At 48.8% G+C, this 22,106-nt stretch overlaps 1 protein-coding gene across 5 annotated transcripts in view; it reads right to left on the bottom strand.

Moving 5' to 3' along the window:
• The window catches only part of FERMT2 (FERM domain containing kindlin 2), a 68,712-nt gene extending 47,780 nt beyond the window's left edge, over positions 1–20,932 (bottom strand). For 2 of the 5 annotated variants that reach the window (XM_068149067.1, XM_068149069.1), the window contains exons 1-2: positions 20,821–20,932; positions 19,801–19,969 (exon numbers count right to left, since the gene is read on the bottom strand). In XM_068149067.1, coding sequence (XP_068005168.1) covers positions 19,801–19,969; positions 20,821–20,898 — 247 coding nt within the window. In that variant the 5' untranslated portion in view covers positions 20,899–20,932. Of the gene's footprint in view, positions 1–19,800; positions 20,205–20,820 lie in introns of those variants that run through there. The other 3 variants (XM_068149070.1, XM_068149071.1, XM_068149072.1) reach the window with 2 other exon arrangements.
• Between the last annotated feature and the right edge of the window lie 1,174 nt (positions 20,933–22,106).

Here is a 22,106-nt window from a genome sequence, read left to right as displayed (position 1 = left end):
CAGCATCAGCTGGAGCAGGGGTTGGGGATGAAGAGTTCCGAGAGCCCAGCCCCAGTCACAGCGGCTGCGGGAAGGGGAAGCACGGCATTTCCTTCCCAGCATCAAAAATAATCCCCACTCCCTGCTTCCTCCACCTCCCTGCACAGCCTGAACCAAAACCCCTGGCTGCTGGGAGCCTGAGAGGGGGGTGATTTTTTTTTTCTTCTTTTTTTCTGAGGAAGAACCTGGTTTAGCATTTTCCTCCTATAGCTGTGCCAAGGAGCAGAGACACAGCACAGGAGTGCTGCTGAGGATGTTTTGTACAGCAAAATGCATGGAGAAGCAAGCTTGCTGTTCACCTTGCAAAGCTGTTCAGATAGTCCTGCAAATCATAGAATCACAGAATGTCAGGGGTTGGAAGGAACCTACAGGGATCATTGAGTCCGACCCCCCTGCCAAAGCAGGATCATCTAAGGGTAAGCCACACAGGAATGCATCCAGATGGGTTTTGCAAGTCTCCAGAGAAGGAGGCAACACAACCTCTCTGGGCAGCCTGCTCCAGGACTCTGTTGTCCTCACTGTAAAGAAGTTTTTCCTCATTGTTAAAGTGGAACTTGCTGCGTTCCCGCTTATACACGTTGTTCCTTGTCCTATCATGGGGCACCACCAAAAAGAGACTGGCACCTTCAACTTGACACCCACCCCTCAGATACATACAGACATTAATGAAATTCCCTTTCAGCTTCCTCTTCCTAAACAGCCCCAGGTCTCTCAGTCTTTCTTCGCAGAACAAATGTTCAGGTCCCTTAATCATCCTCATAGCTTCCACTGGATGCTCTCCAGCAGATCCCTGCCTCTTTTGAATTGAGGAGCCCAAAACTGGACACAACACTTCAGGTGTGGTCTCACTAGGGCAGAGTAGAGGGGGGAGAAGAGCCTCTCTAGACCTGCTGGGCACACTTTTCTTGATGCACCCCAGGATACCACTGGCTCTCTTGGTCACAAGGGCACATTGCTGTCCCATGGACAACTTACTATCCACTAGGAACCCAAGGTCCTTCTCCATGAAGATTCACGAGGCATGTTAAATCACTCAGACAGATACCTCTGTGAGGACAGAACATTATGAGAAGAGATGAAGGGCTGCTCAATAAAGTGTTTTCAAACAGCCTTAGCTTTCCAGTCATGCCAGCGCCTCGCTGCAGTCACATCACACCAGCTCATCCAGCATTAATTACAATTGCAGATTTTTATTCCCACAGCCACCACTAAATCACATCTACAATCCCAGTAGCAGAATCCCAGTCTTAATTGAGATGCATATGAAGTGTATTTTAATTCTGGGCTTGCTGCTGTACAGACAAACACACACAGGCACAATAACCATTTGAGCCACAAAGCTGGATTTTGCTTAAGTGCAAAGAAGATTGAGGCAGTCCCATCCACCCTGAGGCAGAGTATCCCATTTATCCCATTTTCCCCAGGAGCTGGCTGCTCCAAATGCTTTCCCCTCTGCTGATCCATGGATTTTAAAAGTCCCTTCTCTGCTCCACTTCTGCAGCAGCTATTGAACCTCCTTTCTTCAGAAGCACTTGGCAGGCTCTCTGCACAAGCTTATGACTTACTAGCAGTAGTATACAAGTCTCCAGCATTACATAAACACTATTTGCACTGTTATTTTGGGATATCCCCTTTTGCAGATGGGCTCTCCTTCCGTGCACTGCTCAGGACAATAGAGCCCTGATATGGCCAAATGGACCTCTTTATTTTTCAACCTTCACCTCAGTACATAATTAAATTCCACTAGATTGATATTTGGAGGGCAGGAAACTCCAGCAGCAGTGGTCTCTACCTCTGGGAAAAGATCCTGTGGGGTAGCATCACATCCCTATTCATACACACATCCTGGATCTGATCAATGCTGATCAATAGCTAAAGGGTGAGCGGGCAAGAGGAAGAGGCCAGACTCTTTTCAGTGGTGCCCAGTGACTGGACAAGGGGCAATGGGCACAAACTGGAACCCAGGAGGTTCCATCTGATCAGGAGGAGAAAATTCTGCGCTGTGGAGGTGCTACAGCCCTGGAGCAGGCTGCTCAGAGAGGTTGTTGAGTCTCCTTCTCTGGAGAGATTCCAAATGCACCTGGATATTGTGATCTGGCCAACCTGCTGTGGGTGACCCTGCTGTAGCAAGTGGGTTGGACTAGATGAACTCACAGAGGTCTCTTCCAAAGCCCCACACAGTGGGATTCTGTGATTAAATTCATAGGACAGCAAAAAGCCTATGAAAGCCTCCATCACCTCAACATCAGAGGTATACTATTAAACAGATCCTGTATAAGCTTGAGTAGGTAGGTAAGGGCCTTCTGCAAGCCTGCCTGGTTTGCATCACAGATTTCTGTTTGGATTTTGGAAACAAGGGTTTGCAGCTAAAGCTGGTTTCCCTGTAATGCTCTTCAACTCAGGAAAGGCAGCAGATGCAGCCAAAGCAGAGGCTTCAGTTCATTTCTTAATTATAAGTGATGGCTTTTAGAGCAACGGATTCAAGTCTTCAGCCCTCCCAGGGGAGCAATCCGGAAGGATCATCCTCCTCCAGCGCAAAGCACAGCAGAACCAAAGCCCATCCATTCCACTGGTTGTTTTTCCATAGGAACAGAATTAACAGCCTGGTCCTGGCTCTTCTGCTGTGCTGAGCGCATCAGGAGTGTCTTTAACCATGATTCTTCCTGCTCTGGTCTGGTCACGCTTGGGAAATCAAGACAGCAAAATGCTTTTCCATTATCCACCCAGCACCTCAGATTACTCCATATAGACATACACATATAAATGAATGTGTTATCCCAGAATACCAGCATGGTGGGGGGTAGAAGGGACCTATAGAGATCATCTAGTCCAACTCTTGCACCAAAGCAGGATCCCCTAGGGTAGGCCACACAGGAGCACATCCAGATGGGTTTTGAAAGTCTTCAATGAAGGAGACAACACAATCTCTTTGGGCAGCCTGCTGCAAGGCTCTGTCATCCTCACAGTAAAGAAGTTTCTCCTCATGCTGAGGTTGAACTTCCTGTGTCCCAGCTTATACCTGTTGTTTTTTGTCCGGTCACTGGGCACCATCAAAAAAAAAGAGATCGGCATCTTCATCTTGACACACACCCCTCAGATATTTACAGACATGAATGAGATCTCCTCTCAGTCTTCTCTCAAGACTAAACAGCCCCAGGCCTCTCAGTCTTTCTTCATAAGAGAGATGTTCAAGTCCCTTAATCATCCTCCATCAGACTCCCTCCAGTAGTTCTCTGTCTCTCCTGAACTGGGGAGCCCAATACTTATCACAGTATTCCAGGGATGGTCTCATCAGGGCAGAGCAGGAGAGGAGAACGTCCCTAGACCTGCTGGACACACTGCACCCCATGATACTATTGTCCCTCTTAGCTACAAGGACACATTGCTGTCCCATGGACAACTTACTGTCCACTAGGACTCCAAGGTCTTTCCTCACAGAGATGCTTTCCAGCAGGATGACTCCTAGTCTGTACTGGTGCAGGGGGTTACTCCTCCCCAGATGCAGGACTTATTGAACTTCATGAGATTAGTATGTTTATATTTTGCTTATAAATGTAAATATATACACACTTACAGCATATATACACACACTCAGGCCATATATATACACACACACACACATATATATACACACACACATATACATATAATATATGCATATATAAAATACACACACACAATAAATGTATATAGAGTACATATACTCATATATGTGTCATATATACACACACAGATGTTTATACACACACACACACATATAAATGTAATATCTATAAGATAAGGTGTGAGGACTGAAACTCACAAGCCAAGCATTTCCTCTTGCCAAATACAAACAATTCTTAACCTACCAAGTTAAAAAAACCCAACCCAAAACACCTAGCTTCCCAGCTTTGCACTGAGTTTGGTGCAGATGGCTTGAAAGCACATGAGCCCAAACAGATGACCCCAAGCACAAATACAGGCTGGGCAAGGGATAACTTGACAGCAGACTTGAGAAGGACTTGGGGGTGTCAGTTGGTGGCAAACTCAACATGAGGCTGGCAATGCGTGCTTGCAGCCCAGGTGGCCAACCATGAGGACACTCAAAAACTCACAAAACAACTGTGACCAGCAGGAGAAGAGAGGTGATTCTGCTCCGCTACTCTGCTCCCCTACTCTGCTCCCGTGAGACTCACCTGGAGTACTGCGTCCAGTGCTGGTGCCCCCAACACATGAAGGACATTGAATTACTGGAGCGGGCCCAGAGGAGGTCACAAATATGGTCAGAGGGCTGAAGCACCTCCCCTATGGGGACAGGCTGAGAGAGTTAGGGATGTTCGACCTGAAGAAGAGAAAGCTCCACAAGGACTTTATAGCAGCCTGTCAGTACCCAAAAGGGCTCTACAAGAAAGCTGGGGAGGGAGTTTTCACAAGGGCTTGTGGTGGTAGGATGAGCGAGAATGGATTGAAGCTGGAGGAAGGTGGTGAGGCAGTGGACCAGGTTGCCCAGGGTGGATGCTCCATCCCTGGATGCGTTCAAGGCCAGGATGGATGAGGCCCTGAGCAACCTGGTCTAATGGAAGGAGTCCCTGCCCGTGGCAGGGGGTTTGGAACTAGATGATCTTTATGGTCTATTCCAACCCAAACCATTCCATGACTCTATGAACTGTTCAAGGCTTTTAATAAGCATAGAAGGAAAAAAAAATAATAGTGGGTTGCATTTATTTTTTCTTAATTGAGATGCAATATACATTTTACTGACAAAAACACAGATGTGGACAGCACATTTAAAAGCCTGACTGCAGGCAGCAGACAGCGTGAGAGGCAGCTGAGGGATTAAAGTACTTTTAAACTCCAATATCTGCTGATAAGGCATTAATCCTGCAATTGCAAGGCCAGAGGAGTGGCCAGGGGCTCTTCAAGCCTGAGGCTGGGTGTTGGCTGGTTACATACCTCTCTTGGGAAGTTGACAGGGAAGAACAACTCCTTCAAAGGAAAAAAGACCTCCAGCAATAAATAAATAGGTGGGAAGTGCCCTGTGTGTCCTGGATGGGCTTGCTAGGAGGGAATGCACCCTCCCCTTCACCTTCCTGTTCCCTTGGGATGCATTGCATGACCACCATGCTTGGAAAGCAAGCCAGAAGTATTCAAATGCTTGAAAATTAGCGAAATTTAATACTACATGTCAAAAAAAAGAGAAAAACCAAACAAACTAATCACCCCAAGTCACTGCACATCATAACCCTGTGTTTTACAAGTTTCTCCTCTTCCACATGCTATCAAGCAGTGTGTCAATGAGATATGAGGCTTATCTGTACATCACTAAAAAAACCAAACAAATCAGAGAATCATAGAATTATTTTGGTTGGAAGAGACCTTTAAGATCATCACGTTCAATCATTAACCCAGCACTGCCAAGACCACCATCAAACCATGTCCCTCAGCACAACATGTACACAGCTTTGAAACCCCTCCAGGGACCAGGACTCCACTACTTCCCTGGGCATTCTGTTCCAGGGTTTGACAACCCTTTCCACCAAGAAACATGTCCTAATGTTCAACCTAAACCTCCCCTGGTGCAATCTGAGGCCATTTCCCCTTGCCCTATCACTTGTTACTTGAGAAAAGAGACCAACCCCCACCTGGCTCCAACCTCCTTTCAGGGAGCTGTAGAGAATAAGGTCTCCCATCAGCCTCTTCTCTCCATGCTGAACAACCCTAGCTCTGTTAGCTGCTCTTCTCCAGACTCTTCACCAGCTTCACTGCCTTTCTCTGGACCCACTCCAACACCTCAATGTCCTTCTTGGAGTGAGTGACCCAAAACGGAACCCTGTGCTCAAGGTCTGACCTCACCAGTGCTGAGTACAGGGGCACAATCCCTGTCCTGGTCCTCCTGGCCACCCTCTTGCTGATCCAGGCCAGGATGCTGGTGACCTTCTTGGCCACCTGTGCACATACTGGCTCATGTTCAGACAGCTGTTGACCAACACTCTCAGGTACTTATTCTCTCAGAAATAGAAAAAAGTCTAATCCAGTGCAAAGAGCAGGACAGAGGCATTGGGATAGCAGGCTAGGGTGAGAATAAAGAAGCATTCACAGCCCAGAGCTCTGCTGAAGGTCTATCTCCAGCCAGTGCCTGTTCTCATGGTCATTCATATTATCTGCTTTTCAGAAGACACAACCATGAAGTGTCCCTGTGCTTCCCTCCCCCACCTGCAGACACTGGTGCAGGGCTCAGCCTCCAATCTCAGTGGATCCCATCCACACCATTTGCTGGGATACGAGACCATCACTGACTTTTGAAAGGTTTTTTTTCCAGTTTGTGCAGGGACTGGAATTTCTTGGGAGAGAGATGCCCAGGCTGCTCAGGACAAGAGGTAATGGGCACAAACTTGAACACACAGAGTTCCATCGAAACATGAGGAGGAATTTCTTTAATTTAAGGGTGACAAGCACTGGAATAGGCTGTCCAGAGTGGTGGTGTAGTCTCCATCTCTGAAGTCACTTAAGACCTGCCTGGAAATGATCCTGTGTGACCTTCTTTGGGTGAACCTGCCTTGGCAGCGGGGTTGGACTCTGTCTCCAGAGGTCTCTTCCAATCCCTGCTGCTCTGTGAGTCTGTGACACCACGACACCAGCAAGAAGCTGATCTGCTCTTTTTGGGCTAACATTGTTGCAGCTGAAAATATGACAAAAAAAAACGCTAAGATGCATTAAAAAAAAATACTCATGCATACATTTATGTTTTAATATAATTTTATGAATTGATATTATCTTATCTATTTACATTATTTTATGTTTGTATTTATATTTAATGGCCGTGGTTCAAAGGTTGGACGCGATGGCCTCAGAGGTATTTCCCAACCAAAACAACCTGATGATTTTATGGTATTTTTATGTATTGAAATCTATTTATATAGCAAAAAAATGTAAGTATACAAACACACATATAGCTGTGTGTTGATGTATTTATATGCTGTGGGTGTATACATGTAGACACACACGTATATCCATAGAGCTGACCACATTGCTCCCTATGGGGAGGGATGGGACGCAGTCTCCTCACACTGACCTCTTTAAACCCAGATTCCTTTAAACATGCCAAAACCACTCCTTGCAGCATAATTATGGAAAAAAATAATTAGAAACTGAGTTGTTTTCATTTATCTTCAGCACAACAAATGCTGGTGTGTTTTGCTGGGTGACACAGTGGCTGCCTTTGGCAGAATCTGTTTTTACTGTGGATTTGAGTTCTTTCGGGGTGTGTGATGTACTGGAGCAGAATCCTCTCCACCCCCTCAATGGGGATTTAATTGCAGAGCAAAGTTCAAAATGGAACAAAAATCCTCCCAGCCTCTGGTCACGACACTTGAAAAATTACACTTTGAAACACAGAGATAAATATCCTATGAAGTTCTTATCAGACTGCTGTAATAAAGCTGTAGCCACCAGGACCTGATGCTTTTGGTACTCAGGAGACTGAACAGGAGCTTTTCATAATGTGACCTATATGATCCAAGGGCTGGAGCACTTCTGCTAAGAAGACAGGCTGAGAGAGGTGGGGTTATTCAGCCTGGAGAGGAGAAGACTCCAGGGGGACCTTATAGTTGCTTTCCCATACCTGAAGGGAACCTGCAGGAAGGCGGGAGAGGGACTCTTCATAAGGGTGTCGAGCGTCAGGACTAGGGGTAATGGTTTTAAGCTGAGGGAAAGTAGGTTTAAACTGGATCTTAGGAAGAAGTATGAGGGTGGTAGGACTCTGGAATAGGTTGCCCAGAGATGCTGTGGATGCCTCCTCCTTGGAGGTGTTCAAGGCCAGGCTGGATAAGGCCTTGAGCAACCAAGTCTCCTTGAGAAGCATCATTGCCCATGGCAGGCAGGTTGGAGTAGATGACCTCTAAGATCCCTCCCAGCCTAGGCCATTCTATGATTCTGTGGTATGCATTTTTGACACAAGCTATGAAAAAATAAAGTCTAAAGCAGCCACTCCGCAGCAGCCTCATGCAGAAGGGCTTTTACCCAGAGATACATACAAAGTAGTACCACAAATTCTCCTGCATCTACCCCCACGGTGAACTATCACCACTTCTTTATACTACCTTGTCTTCAGGAGAACATCTACACATCCCCACAGAGATGTCCAAAATGGGGTGGACTTGTGCTGCAATTTATATTTCAGAATGTTTCTTGCATGAAAAACAGTTTGACTCATTTAAAAGAAAAAAAAGAAAAGTACAATTAAAACCTGCAGACAAAAGCAGCCTTGTTCCCAACGCTGTGGCTCCTGTGAGCACCACTGAGTGCGAGACACCTCCTTCTCGTGCCCCTGTGTCAGGGGACACGTGGGCTCACTGCTGTGAAACCCTGATGCCAAAGCATGCCAGGGAGTTGCAGAGAGCTGTTCAAGAGCAAGGAAAAAGGGGAGGAGGAAAGAAAAAAACGGCCTGTGGAGGACACTGAGCACATTAGGATGCGATGCTAAACCTGCTGATGTTCCATGTTGCCTTGCACAAAAGAATGGGAAGGCACACCTGCACATCGCTGGAAATCAAAGCAGAGGACTGTAGAATTGGTTTGACTGGAACAAACCTTTAAAACCATGAAGTCAAACGATTAACCCAGCACTGCCAAGTCTGCTACTAAACCACATCCCCCAGCACCACATATACATGGCTTTCAAATCCCTTCAGAGATAGGGACTCCACCACTCCCCTGGACAGCCTGTGCCAGGGCTTGGCAACCGTTTCAGGGAAGAAACTGTTCCTTATGTCCAACCTAAACTTCCCCTGTGCAACTTGGGAACATTTCTTCTTGTCCTGTCACTTGTTACTTGGGAGAAGAGATTGACCCCCACCTGGCTCAACCTCCTTTCAGGGAATTGTAAAGGGCGAGAATGTGTCTCTCTCAGCCTCCATTTCTCCAGGCTGAACAACCCCAGTTCCCTCAGATGTTCCCCAAAGTTCTCTAGACCCTTCACCAGCTTCATTGTCCTTCTGTGGACATACTCCAGCACCTCAAAGTCAAGAGTAATGAAAAAGGGGAGGAAGAAAGCAAAAACAGCCCATGGAGGACACTCTTTACAGTGAGGGTGGTGAGACACTGGAACAGGTTGCCCAGGGAAGTTGTGGATGTCCCCTCCCTGGAAGTGTTTAAGGCCAGGTTGGATGCAGACCTTGAGCAACCTGGTCCAATGGAAGGTGTCCCTGCCCATAGCAGGGGGGGTTGGAACTACATTATCTTTAAGGTCCATTCCACTCCCAGCCACACTGTGAATGTCTGATTCTATGCTCAATCCAAGTGATATTGAGCCTTTGAGCATCTCTGGTGGAGCCAGATCCCCACAGAGACTTCAGGGAGAAGAACAACTCTTGACAAGCCTGAAAGTTATTCTTTTTCCAAGGCAAACTGTCAGAAGGAAACTCTTTTCAGTGTCGATAGGTTTACACAACTAGCACTTGAAAATTTCATTCATTAAGATGCCATGTCAGTATCTGCTACTTGCACTGCTACTCTTGAAACAAACATCTCCTCCTCCTCCGGCTGAGACTATTTATCTTGTGCCAGCCACAATGACAAGCATCTCTGCTCTGAATGGATGCCACTCATCCTCAGAAAGGACAGCAAATTCCTCCTTAAACTTGCTTTACAGAGAACCATAGAATGGTTTAGGTTGGAAGGAACCTTTAAAGGTCATCTAAATCAATGCCCCCAGAGTGAACAGGGACAACTTCAATTAGAAGAGGTTGCTAAGAACCCCAGACAACCTCACCTGGTTTCAGGGATGAGGTTCTACCACCTTTCTGGACAACCTGGGACAAAGTTATACCACCCTCATCATCAAAAATGTCTTTCTCTTTAGTCTGAACTTTTGTTTTTGTTTGTAACTCATCCCCCCTTGTCCTGTCACAAGAGGCCCTGCTCAAACATCAGCTTTCAGCTCCTTTACTGAAAGGCCACCAGAAGGTCTCCCTGGACCCTCTCCAGACTGAACCACCCCAACTCTCTCAGCCTGGCCACACAGCAGAGAGGTTTCAGCCCTTGCCTCTTCTGGCCCTGCTCCAACATTGGCTGTGGACTCCAGAGATGGCCCTAGCACTGCCGGTGGGATCTCAGCAGAGCAAAGGGGCAGAATTCCCTCCCTCCACTTGCTGCCCACACTGCTGGAGATCAGCCCAGGACATGGCTGTTTCTGGGCTGAGAGTGCAGGGTGCTGGCTCATGTCCAGCTTTTCACCCACCCAAAGATGCTATTTAATACCTCAGCATTTATTGCAGCAGTAGGTCTATGGGTTCCTTCAAGCTGCTCACCTCCAAGTACAGCCACACCCAACCCTGCTGAAACCTCTAAGCAAAGAGAGCAGTTTGGCAGTGAGCAGCTTGCCAGTGATGCTCAACCCAGCTGCAATGTCAGGAAACTCTCCAGTGGATCAACAAGCTGGGACAACCTCTGCTCCCCAACAGTGGGGAAAAGGGGAAGCAAAGCTCTCAACTGCCTTGATTACCAGTCTCAGGGCGCTCCCTCACCCTCCAGCTCTATATCACACTTCCCTTCCTTCACCAAAAAGGAAAAGTGCCCCAGCATGACCAGTACCAGCAGTCTGCAATCCTGATTCATCTCTGATGAACATGGAAGGCATAAGGGAGCCAGGCCCTGCCAAAAAGACATCATATCCCACAACAGAGTCAGAGGACGTTGGCAAGACAGATGCCTATGGCAGATAGGATTCTATGGTTTGACTAGATGATCTTGAAGGTCTTTTCTAACCTAAATGATTCCATGAAGTGATTCTACAAAGGAGGACTCAGGGCAACTTGAACTCCCAACTTCTTATCTGAAGCCTAATCCTCAGCAGGTAATTGATTCACCAAAGCTTGCTGGCCTGCTGGACCAGGTTGCTCAAGGCCATGGCTTTGAACACTTCCAGGCTTGGAGCCTCCACAGCTTCTCTGGGCAACCTGTTGCAATGCCTCACCACCTTCACACTGAAGAATTTTCTCCTGATGTCTAAACTAAACCTGTCTTCTTCCACATTGAAGTCATTACTCCACAGAGAGGAACACTGAATCTTTCAGGTCTCATCCAAAGTACTTCCCCCCACCCCATAAGGGAAAGGAGCAGAGCACAAGGGAAAGGAGCCTCATCCCTCCCCACTGCAGTGACAGTAGTCAAAAAGTGCTTCATATGTCACCAGCCTGCCCTTGCACACATTTTAGGATGAGCTCATGGGGCAAAACAAGATTTGGGGTGAAGCTGACCTCTGCTGTAGGTCCTTTACAGAGCCATGGGGAGATGCCATGGAGAGGAGATGAAACCTCATCATTTTTCTGCATCATAAAATCATTTTAATTGGAAAAGACCTTTAAGATCATCAAACCCAACCACTATCTACCTCTACCACATATGGTTCTGAACCACTTCCCTCAGCATCACATCTCAGCATCTTTTAAACTCCTCCAGGGAAGATGATTCAATGACCTCCCTGGGGAGTCTCTTCCAGCATTTGATTCAGTGAAGAAGTTAGCCTTTCAGTGAGGAAGTTAGCCCAAGCTCACTGATGCCCACGACACACTTTTAAAGGGCTTTAAGATCTCTAACCTTGAGCTTGGGTCCATCCCACCCACTACACAACCAAGCTCAGGCACTAAAGCCTTAAGACTACATACATGGGGTGGCAGAGAAGACAATTTCTGCTGCAGACAGCTCTTCAGCTGCACTTTATGTCAAGCAAAGCTCTGTGTATTATCAGCAAGGATGGGAAGCTCAGCAAGACAGAGCTATAGCTCTTTCCAGGCAATTTCATAAAACACAGGCTTTCTAATTGAATTTGGAGTTTCAGCAATTTAACTCTTCCAAAAGTACATTTGCCTGCAGAGAGAAGGGGGCAGGGCAGGGCAGGGAGGCGGGAAGAAAACAACAACCTAACAAACATGTATAATCAGCTGGTGAGAAATTTAAAATGTAGTAATTGGCAAGATGAAGTTTTGGTTGCTAGCTGGTTGTTTTGCAAGCTAAACCCCAGCTGAGATTATAAAGGGGAGGGTTTATGCAACTGCTGGTGCCTGCTTGCTCAAATCCCAACCACCCCCACAACACTGCTCTCAACCTGTGCCTCAAGTTCAGCCATGGTTTACCAAAAAATTGGTCTCCAAGATCCCACTTGGACTGCAGGACATGCCCTGCACACAACTCTGGAGGTTTGCATTTGAATGGCCACCGAGAGCAAGCTGCACCCAGAGTTGCTGCAGCCCCTCTGAGAGGTGGGCAGGAGCACTAAAGCTGAGGAGCACAGCTCTCCAAAAGCAAAATAAGAAAATCAAAAAGCTTTCTCCTGGTTTGATGGGTTACTTTCTTCCCCTGCCTCATCACTTCTACCTGGTGGAAGCCTCAGCCTGGAGAACAAAAGCCATGTGCAAAAAGCGAAGCTGGGCACAAAAGTGAACTTACTGCAGCTCTGCTCAAACTCCTTATTTCTTCATCCAGCAGGAATCTGGGGTTCTCAGTATTATAACACCTGAAAACTCCTGAAATTTACCAAGAACAATCAGAACCAAACCCCACCAGCTGAGAAGTTTTGCTCAGTTTTGTTTCTCTGCCCTTTTCTAAGGTATTGGTTAATTCACGTATCAGAACAAGAAAGAAGAAATGCATCTTCTTTAAGATGTTTTAGCACTACAAGACTTTTTGTCCCCTCAAGAGCATGCAGGGTTGGATGTTGGGCTGAAGTCAGCATGCCATGAGCACTGTAAATCTCTTCCCCCTTGTCTGCAAGAAAAGCCACAACCAAAAAAAAACCACCAACCCTAATCCCCTAAACACACAAAATAGGAGCTCACAGCGGTGGTGTCAGCAGTGATGTTGAAACCACTGAAGTTTGCAGTGCAAATACTCCCTCTTGTCTTTCCCAACTCGGCAAACATGCCCCATATCCACATTTTCATGCAATTATCCACAATCCTTCACCCCCCTCCTCCAGAATCAGAGACCAAGGGTTAAAATCCAGGTTTCTGGTTAGGTTTTTATCACACCCCATAGCTGCAAGATGTTGCTCATAAAGCACGCTGCAGATGGGTAACTACCAAATGCCATTTTTCTCAGAAAAAAAATCAGAGGTGGGGCATGATTTTATCCCAGTATTCAGAGAAGGCTGGTGCCTGCTATGAATGCAGCCCTCAAACACATAACAGCACAGAAAGAGGGTTCAGCAATCCCTGCCCAGGAACACCCAGGGGCATTTGGCTTCTGTATAGAAATATCAAGCTATTCTGAGTACAGTTTGTTTGGGGTTTTGTATGGTTGACAGAGATGCAGGAAGATGCCTTGATGAAATGAAAGCCCTGATGGAGAAGAGTGGGGAAAAGGAAAGGATGGCTACAGAAAGGAAAGGGGGGGAAGGGGGAAAAAGGGGGAGAAGGGAAGTGTGTGAATGTTTTAGCTCCTTCGGAGTGACAGAAGCACGGCAAACACAGGTCCACCGCGCGCCTTACGTCAAATCGAAACCTGAAGGAGCTGGAAGAGGAAACTACTGATTTGGGCTGGGTGGGAGCAGCAAACCCAACAATTTCCTGTCTGTGGTACAACAAACCCAGGCTCTGGTATTCGCGGGAACACTGTCGCCATCGCCTCCCGCTCTGAGTGGGATCTGTGTGATCGGCTGGGCTCCTCTGAACCAAAGCAGATGGCTCATAGTGAAAGAATTAAATATGAAATTAAATAAATATATAATTTTTTTTCCTCTTTCCTTCAGAGTCACATCTACTCTGGGTAGCAATACTAACTCTGGTGGCTGCAGCTTGGAGCCGAGCTGCCTGTGTACAGCTTTTACCTACCCCCACCCCAAATTCCTCTGGTCATTGGCAGTTCAGCTGAATATTCCACTTAGGCTAACAAAGGGGACATTATTTGAGCCACGATCCTGTAATTTGGTGTGGGCCTACATGGAAGCTTCCTGGAGTTGAAAGCTGGATGTAAATGAAGAACCAGCCCCACACGGATCAACGTGCACAGCTGGAGAGCGTCTGTGTTAACAAGCACTTCCATATCACAGAATCACAGGCTGGTTTGAGTTGGAAGGGACCTTCAAAGGTCATCTAGTCCAAACCCTCTCACTTAAGTATCATTAAAACTGTGGTATTCAGGGGATGAGGATTCAGCACAGGTCACTAGCAAAGATATCATCAAGCGGCAATATTCAAACACAGGGTGCATTAGCAGCTCCAGTGGTCTCCCTCCAAGATGATGGTGAAGCAGAAGCATCTGTACCTGGAGCACCTCTGCTGGGCAGCATCCAAGGTACCACTTTTACCTCAAAATGCCCCCAGACCTTGCCAATTGCTGGAGCAGAACTTCTGTGCTCAGCAGCATACCAGATCCATCTCCCAGCCTCTGCACTCACCACCCTGCCTCCCTCTGAGTGTGTAAATTCTGTTGTTTAGAATCCTGGGATGAAGCTTCCTGGGGAAATCTGAGGCAGGGTCAGTGTGGAGCATTGAAGTCCTGCCTGCTCAAACCACAGCAGCCTTCAGCAGCAAACACCATTGCCATTTATCAGGTTATTTGAGGCAAGCCCTCACCACCCTGCCTCAAAGGGAACACAAACAGCTTCTCGCAAGCCTGACGACATATTACATGGCACTCAGAGTCCTCTCGTGAACATCATGCACTTGAGAAGCAACACTGAGGAGTGAACAAGCATTAATTCTGAAGGAAAACATCCTTCTTGTCTCAGCTGACAGCTGATGGCCAGAGAAGTATCTGCAGAGTTTACAAATGAAGATGCTCAGCTGTCATCCTAGCAGCATGGAGGAGAAACGCCCCAACCAGACAGCAAGCACTGATACTCAGATCAGGATTTCTGGAAGTGTGGCTACATTAATGCCCCTCCCTTCATTTCTCTTTAGCCTTCGACCACTTCTTTAACAGCAAAGCACACATGGTCACCAAATGAGCCTCTACCAAGTCTCCATGGAGAAGTCCAAACTGCAAGAATCAAGTCACCTGCAAGATAGCACTGAAGACTCATCTTGCCATGTGTCTGCAACAGAACCATGCTGGGGCAAGGACTCTGCATTTCTCTTACATAGCCTGAAGCTGTTTCCAAGAGTTCATTCCAGTTTTGAGGCAAAGAATTTCCCCAGCAAGTCTCAGGAGGGCCTGGGGCATTTCTAAGTACTGCAAAAGCTCAAACACAAGCCTGGGGAGATCAATGATGCTGCATTTTCTTGGTGTTTTATTCATAACCCTTTAAGGGATCCATTAAGAAAGAGACTTCACAGGGAGAACACTAACACATCCCATCAATCTTGCAAAGAGTGGAGCTGAAGTCACTGGCAAGATAATATGGGCAGAGTATATCTGACGTCGAACAGAGCACCTCAGGTGCATCCCAGACACATTTTCAGGCTAAAACCCAGCAAAAATAGAGTTAGATGTGCTACCTCACCTAAACCAAAACACTCTGCTTGTGACAACCACTGTGCCCAGTCCTTGGGTGACATTCCGCCTTCTCCAATTGATGGTAAGGAGATAGTGGAGGAGTTACCAACAATGGAGTTTAAACCAGTTGCCCAAACTCTTATCAAAGATGTGATTCACAAAACCCCCCAAGGCTTTAGATGTCATCACTGTCTGCCGTTATCAGCTGCTCCCTGTAGAGGACAGGGGGCTTCCTTTGATCCCTAGCCCATCCCAGCTTGATAAAATGGGGATGCACAGGGCAGCACCTCGCATCATCCTCCCATCTTGGCTGGGTGGCAATTGCTAACACCTTTCAGTCCAGAAGGACTATCTTCATTCCAAACCCAGCTGGTTGGTTGTTGGGGTTTTTTTGTTGTTGTTTTGTTTTGTTCACTTATCTATTTTCTTCAGGTGAAAACCCCCCAGAGGTGCTCAGTCTTCCCCCATGCTCCCAGCATGCCCACACAGCTGGAGCCAGCTGCCACATACATAAAGCCTGTACAATAAACCTAGAGAGAAATCCACATTTCCATCACAAAACTTCTATCCACAGCCTTTCTGAATCTGCTCAGTGCACATTTAGGTCACCCGTCTTCAGCCACTCCTCTGCCAGCCACCATTTGCCCCTAATTCCCTGTTTCTGTCAGCTATCCTTTTATCCCCACTGCCATCCCCATCATCCCTCAAACACAGTCCTGCAAGTTAACATCTATCCCACAAAGCTCACCCGAGCGCATGTTTGGGTTTTTTTTTCTTGCATGTGTTTAAAACAGCCTGAAGTTGACAACAACAATAACTTATGTTCACTTCCTTCCTTCCTTCCTCTGCTCCCAGTGATTTTTTTTAAGCCCTGGGGTCTTTTTTGTTTGCGAGTCAATAGTGGCAAAATTCCTAAAAAACTCTGGAGTTTCCAGTTGAGACCCCCCAAAAACCACTCCTGCTCTGAAAACCTCAGCAGGTTTTTGCTGATTTTTTTAGAGATGACTCTGCCAAGCCCACAGCACAGCTCAATTAACCAAGTGGCTTAATCCAGTGGGGTGATAAATAACAGGGGAGCAAGCAGGTCACTGCAATTCACTTGAGTAACCAGAATCCCACTCTGCTGCTTGGATTTTTTCCAATCCCTGCCTGCACTAGTGACAGATTTTAATTGCTTATTCCCAAACAGTCTGACCACAGCCGCTCTGTGCAGGCAAGGACTGAGTCAACAAGATTTACTGATATCTGCAGCCTTGAAATTAGGGAGGAGAGACTTTGCTGCACTCCTGCTCAGAGCATTGCAACCCAACATGCGTCCTCTGTGCACCCCCAGCCCTCTCTGAGGCACAAGGCTGTTTACTCCCATCATTTTCTCCTACAGACATTGGAAAATACTAATGTAAATCTGGACTTTCTCCTTTTCCGAGCTCTCCTTGATGCTGGGAGGACGGAAGACATCTTTCCCTCCCACTTAAAAGAGGCTGAAGAGCTTCTACCAATCGCCACAGATTCATAGAATGGTTTGGGTTAGAAGGGAGACCTGAAAGATTATCTAGTTCCAAACCCCTGCCATGGGCAGGGACACCTCCCACTAAACCAGGTTGCTCAAGGCCTCACCTTGAACAGCCCCAGGGAGGGGGCAGTCACAGCCCCCCTGGGCAATCTGTCCCAATGTCTCACCACCTTCACTGTAAAAATTTTTTTCTTATATCCCAGTCCAAATCTGCCCTCTTCCAACTCAAAGCCATTCCCTCTTATTCTATCACTACAAGCCCCTGGCAAAGTAGGCCTGCTTTCAGGTACTGGAAGGCCACCATAAGGTCTCCCCAGAGCCTTCAACCAGAGCATCTCTCCCATGGTACAATCAGAAAAGGGATGGTCAGCTGCAAACTCACAGCAATGCCCTGAACTTCAGTGAAAACCCTGGGCAGGTGACAAAAATCCAGCAGCACAACTCCTACAAGGGACTTATCCCAAAGGATGGAGCCAGCAAACCTCTGCCCAAGGGATCCATAGGGACCCCAAACAGTCCATAGGGGATCCCAGAGCTGCAAGGAAACTAATTTTAAGACATTTCCTTCCAATTCAAAGCAAAAAAAATCTGCTTTGCAAAAGATGAATAGCCTTTTTAATGCTGGGAGTTGTCAAAGAAGGACAATGAACACTGGGAACACGGGTAGGGATAGAGGAACGTGGGGAGGGATATATTTAAAATGCAAGGAAAAGGGTTTAAATGTGGAAAAACTGCAAAATTAATATGACTGGAGCCGAAGCAGCAGCAGAGGCTGGATGAAGGAGGGCATTGAGGAGGCACACGAGGGTGAGGAGTGAGTCTCGTCCCACCCACCCCGCTCTGCTAAAGCTGTCCCTGATAAACTGGCAGCAGCTCAAAGAAGAGCCATAAAAATAATGAGAGGGCTGGAAGAGCTGACATGCAGGAAGATTAAAAGGAACTCAATACGTATAGCTTGGCTTGGTGACAAAAGCCAAGGGGAAAGGGAAGGCAACAGCCAGAGATATCCTTGAGTCTGGAGTGTCCCGGGGAGGGGGACATTGGTGCTGAGCCTCTGTGGGGAGCACCATTCCCACTTCCCACTGCTGCTGCATTCTTTCCCTCTAATACAATCCCTAATTTAACAAGTGGAGAGGATCTGGGCAAACATATTTCGGGGGGGGGATGCATTACGTCAGGAGCTAATTCAGGTCCTCGCTGGGCTCTGTCCCCATACACGCGCCCAGCTTTCAGCACGAGTCAGTCCCAACACCCAGCACAGCTCTGAACCAAGGGGAGCATCGCTTATTCATTCTCCATCAGCCAGATGGTTTTATATAATTTCCAGCATTTCTAGAAATGCTGTGGGTTTGTTGGTTTCTTTTCCCCCTACCCACTGAATGCTCAACTTCAGCAAAACTTTACTGCAGCTCCAGCATAAAAGTAACAACGAAACAAACCCCCTAAGTTATGGGAGAGTCAAGGCTACCTCCAGCGCAAGCTCCTCTGATGCAAGCATTTGCTTCCTCTCAAAACAAGCATATTTATATCCATCTCTTCCTTTCTTTAACTTCAGATAATTCATAAATCACAACCTAAGCAGGGTGGGAATGGATATTCTTCAAGCTGCACACGAGGGTTTCACGTTGAACCGGGTCCTGCAGGCACAGCTGACAGCTCCGCTACTCCCACAGCCGCAGGCACGCGCGGGCACCTCACAATTAATATTTTATTTGAGCAATTACAGTCATCAGCCCAGACTGTACCGTTGAGTAAACAACCCCCGAGCCATAAAGAGGCTGATAAAAAAAAATCAGACAAAAGAGAGGTTTGGTGGGGCAGAGCTCCCCCATGGTCGGCAGGTCCTCACCCAAGCTGAGCTCCTCTGCCACAAAGCCATCCCTGTGGCCACGCGTTCCCAGACAAACGGGTTCTTTGTCCAGGTGCTCACCATGGCATCCCCAATCTCAGTCTCACACCCCCACCTCACCCTTTTAACCACCTTATCCTCACAAAGAACCCTCAAAGGTGCTCTCCTCATCCCAGAACAGCACATGGCCAGGTAAAACTTCAGAATTAAATTTGTAAGTAAACTGGGGAGCACCCATAAAACTCCCTCCCTCCAACCTACAAATTCCGAGGTTTCCCAGCTCTGTGTAAGTTTCTGGGTGCAAAGCAGCTGGCAGATGGGGGCTGAGGCGCTGCCACAGGCAAACTAGCCTTGGCGTGTTAGTTTGGCTGGTTTTGGCCCAAAGCAGTGAGGAAACCCAGCACAGGGCACTAACTGGGAGTATAGTGGGTGCTGGAGAAGTGTGTGCTGCTGGGAGGGGCGTGGAAGCATGAGGTGCTGGGCAGGGTGCTAGGCTACGGGTGGTGGTCAGGCAGGGTGCTGGGATGTGAGGTGGGCAAGGCACTCGGGTGGGGTGCTTGGACAGGCAGGGTGCTGGAGCAGGATGCTTGGGAGCTAAAGGACAGTACTGGGGCAGGATGCTGAGGGCTGGGGCAGGATGCTGGGTGCTGAAGCACAGTACTGGAGCAGGATGCTGGGTGCTGAGGCAGGGTCCTGCGTGCTGAAGCACAGTACTGGGAGCTAAAGCACAATACTGGAGCAGGATGCTGGCTACTGGGACAGGGTCCTGGGTGCTAAAGCGTAGTACTAGAAGTTAAAGCACAGTACTGGGCCAGGATGCTGGGCGCTAAAGCACAGTACTGGAGCAGAGTGCTGGGAGCTAAAGCACAGTACTTGCGCAGGGTGCCGGGTGCTTAAGCACTGCACTGGGACAGATTACTTGATCACAGTACTGGGACAGGGTCCCGCGCTAGCTGAGGAGTGCCGGAGCGGGGTGTGTAGAACTCACCGAGTTTCTCGACTAGACGCAGCATAACGCCGCCGATGTGAATCTCGCCGGTGACCCTCAGGGTGACGTCGCGGCCCAGGTCGGTGACATGGACGCTCAGCTCCCACGTCCCATCGGCGTAGCAGCCGTCCGGCATGCGGATCCCGTCCAGCGCCATGGTCCCGGCCTCCTGCGCCGCCAGCCGCGCCTCACCGACCGCCCGACCGCCGGTACGGTACGGCACGGTTCGGCTCGGTTCGGTTCAGCACGGCTCAGAGCGCCTCCGCGCCGCGGGGGATGAGGGGGAGTGTGTGTGTGTGGGATGGGGGCGCGGTGGGGCGGGATCGCGGGGGGGGCTGTGCAGAGCTTGCCCCACCGCCCCCCAGCCGCTGCCTGCGGGGCCGCCGCGGGAGGAGAAGGGGCGGGCGGGGAGAGAGGAGGGAGGGGAGGGAGAAGAGGGGGGAGGAGGAGAAGGAGGAGGAGGACGAGGAGGAGGAGAAAGGGAGGGAGAGAGGGAGGGAGGAGGAGGAGGGGGATAATAATTAAAGGAAAAACGCGCCCCGCGCCGCCGGGCCCCTTGGCCTTTTATGGAAGCGAAGGACGGAGCAAGCGGGGGCTGCTCCAACATCCGGGACTCGTCGGGGGCGGCTCGGCTGGGCTCGGCCCGGTTCGCCCCGGCCCGACTCAACTTGGTCAGCTCGGCTCGGTTCAGCCTGGACCGACTGTGTTCGGCTTGAGCCGCCTTGGCTGGACTGGGCTCTGCTCGGCAGGACGGAGCCGGTGGAACCGGGCCTCCCTCCCCCGCCCCGGTATGGAGCCGGGTGAGCCCGGGCTATGCGGTGAGGGGAGCTCAAGAACTATCCCGGAGAACGGCCTCTAGGGCCGGTGCGAACCCGTTTCCCGAACACGCGTGAGTGCTCCAAGCGCCTTTCCGTGGCAGCCTTACCCTCTCTGCTGCCTCTAAAGTTGGGTTTTAACTCTGGTCATTTAAGAACTTTCATTCACGATGAAAATCCTTGGTTTTTTGGGTAAGCGTCTTACCTTAGCATCACCATCAGTGGCCCACGCTGTGCCCGCGCTGAGGCTGGGCGATGCAGTGCTTCCTTCCATCCGTATCATACCTGTGGAGCTGGGAGATGGGCACCGGCTTTAATTAAGAGTCCGAACCAGCACAAATGGAGAGGGAAAAAAAAAACCAACAAATACTATCCGTTTCCTGGAGCTCTCCACCCAATGATACATACATCCCGCCAAGGCAACCGGGCTTCCTGAAAAACCCTCGCACGGAAGGAGCTTGCGTGGCCAGGTCCGGCACGGTGGTTGGTGGTGGTGGGCAGGATGTGTCCTGCACCAGGCCGGCCGATGGGAAGCTGTGTCCTGACAAAGCCATGCCCTCTCCAGCAGCCTCAGGGATGTCTCCAGTAGCCTGGATGGAGCTTTCTCCGTGAGCGCTGTTCCCATGTCCTGTGCAGCAATGGAGCTTTGCTGTCATGGAGGCAACAAGACTCTCTTAATGGGGATGATAAAGTCTCACCACCCTTTCACCTTTGCCATTATAGTGGAGAAACTTACAGAATCATAGAATGGCCTGAGTTGGAAGGGATCTTAAAGATCATCTAGTTCCAACTCCCTTGCTATGGGCAGACACAACTCTAGACCAGGTTTTTCAAAGCCTCATCCAGCCTGGTCCTAAACACCTCCAGGGACTGACATAGCTCTGTTCCTCTGCTTCCCCCTGTGCATTAATAAAAGCATTCCCTAACTTGTGTTGGGCAGAAGTCTTACCCCTAAACAGCAGGAGTTGGGCTAATGTGGCTGGTGCTGCCACAGGGAAACTGGGTAACAGTGCCCTGAGCAGTGAGAGGATGGGCAGCAGATAACCTCCCCCACCAAATCCTCCTTGGATCCTTAGTCCTTGTCAATGTAACCCCCATTTCATCCCCCAAAACTGGGACGCTGAAATGTAATTTAGAGGCTGGTGTGTGACAGTAAAGCTTTCACAGATGGTATCTCAGTGTTCTTCCAGTGGTAAACAATAGGACAATAAACAGGGTTACTCTCCACTGAAGCTCTTTGGATGAGCTTTCCAGCTGATGCAATTCAATACGGCTCCACCAGAGCTAGTAACCGTTGGCTGATTACATGCTGTGAGGTAGAACCTGTTGATTCCTTCTGCCCTTAAAACCATTTGTGAAGCTTTCTGCCTACCCTGGTCGGGGAAACCCTCTCTGTGCCCTCTCCACCCTGGGACACTGTTGTCCCTGGGGCTCTCCTTCCCTCCCTTAGCCGTGGGTGTGTGGAGAGGAGGGCAGCATGATCTCCAATGC

Source organism: Melanerpes formicivorus, unplaced genomic scaffold (genome assembly GCF_026170545.1).
Source record: "Melanerpes formicivorus ecotype bairdi unplaced genomic scaffold, bMelFor1.0.p_v2 SCAF_17, whole genome shotgun sequence".
Classification (NCBI taxonomy): domain Eukaryota; kingdom Metazoa; phylum Chordata; class Aves; order Piciformes; family Picidae; genus Melanerpes; species Melanerpes formicivorus.
The sequence above is the reverse complement of the archived record's forward strand: the minus strand, read 5'-3'. Positions and strand labels throughout refer to the sequence as shown.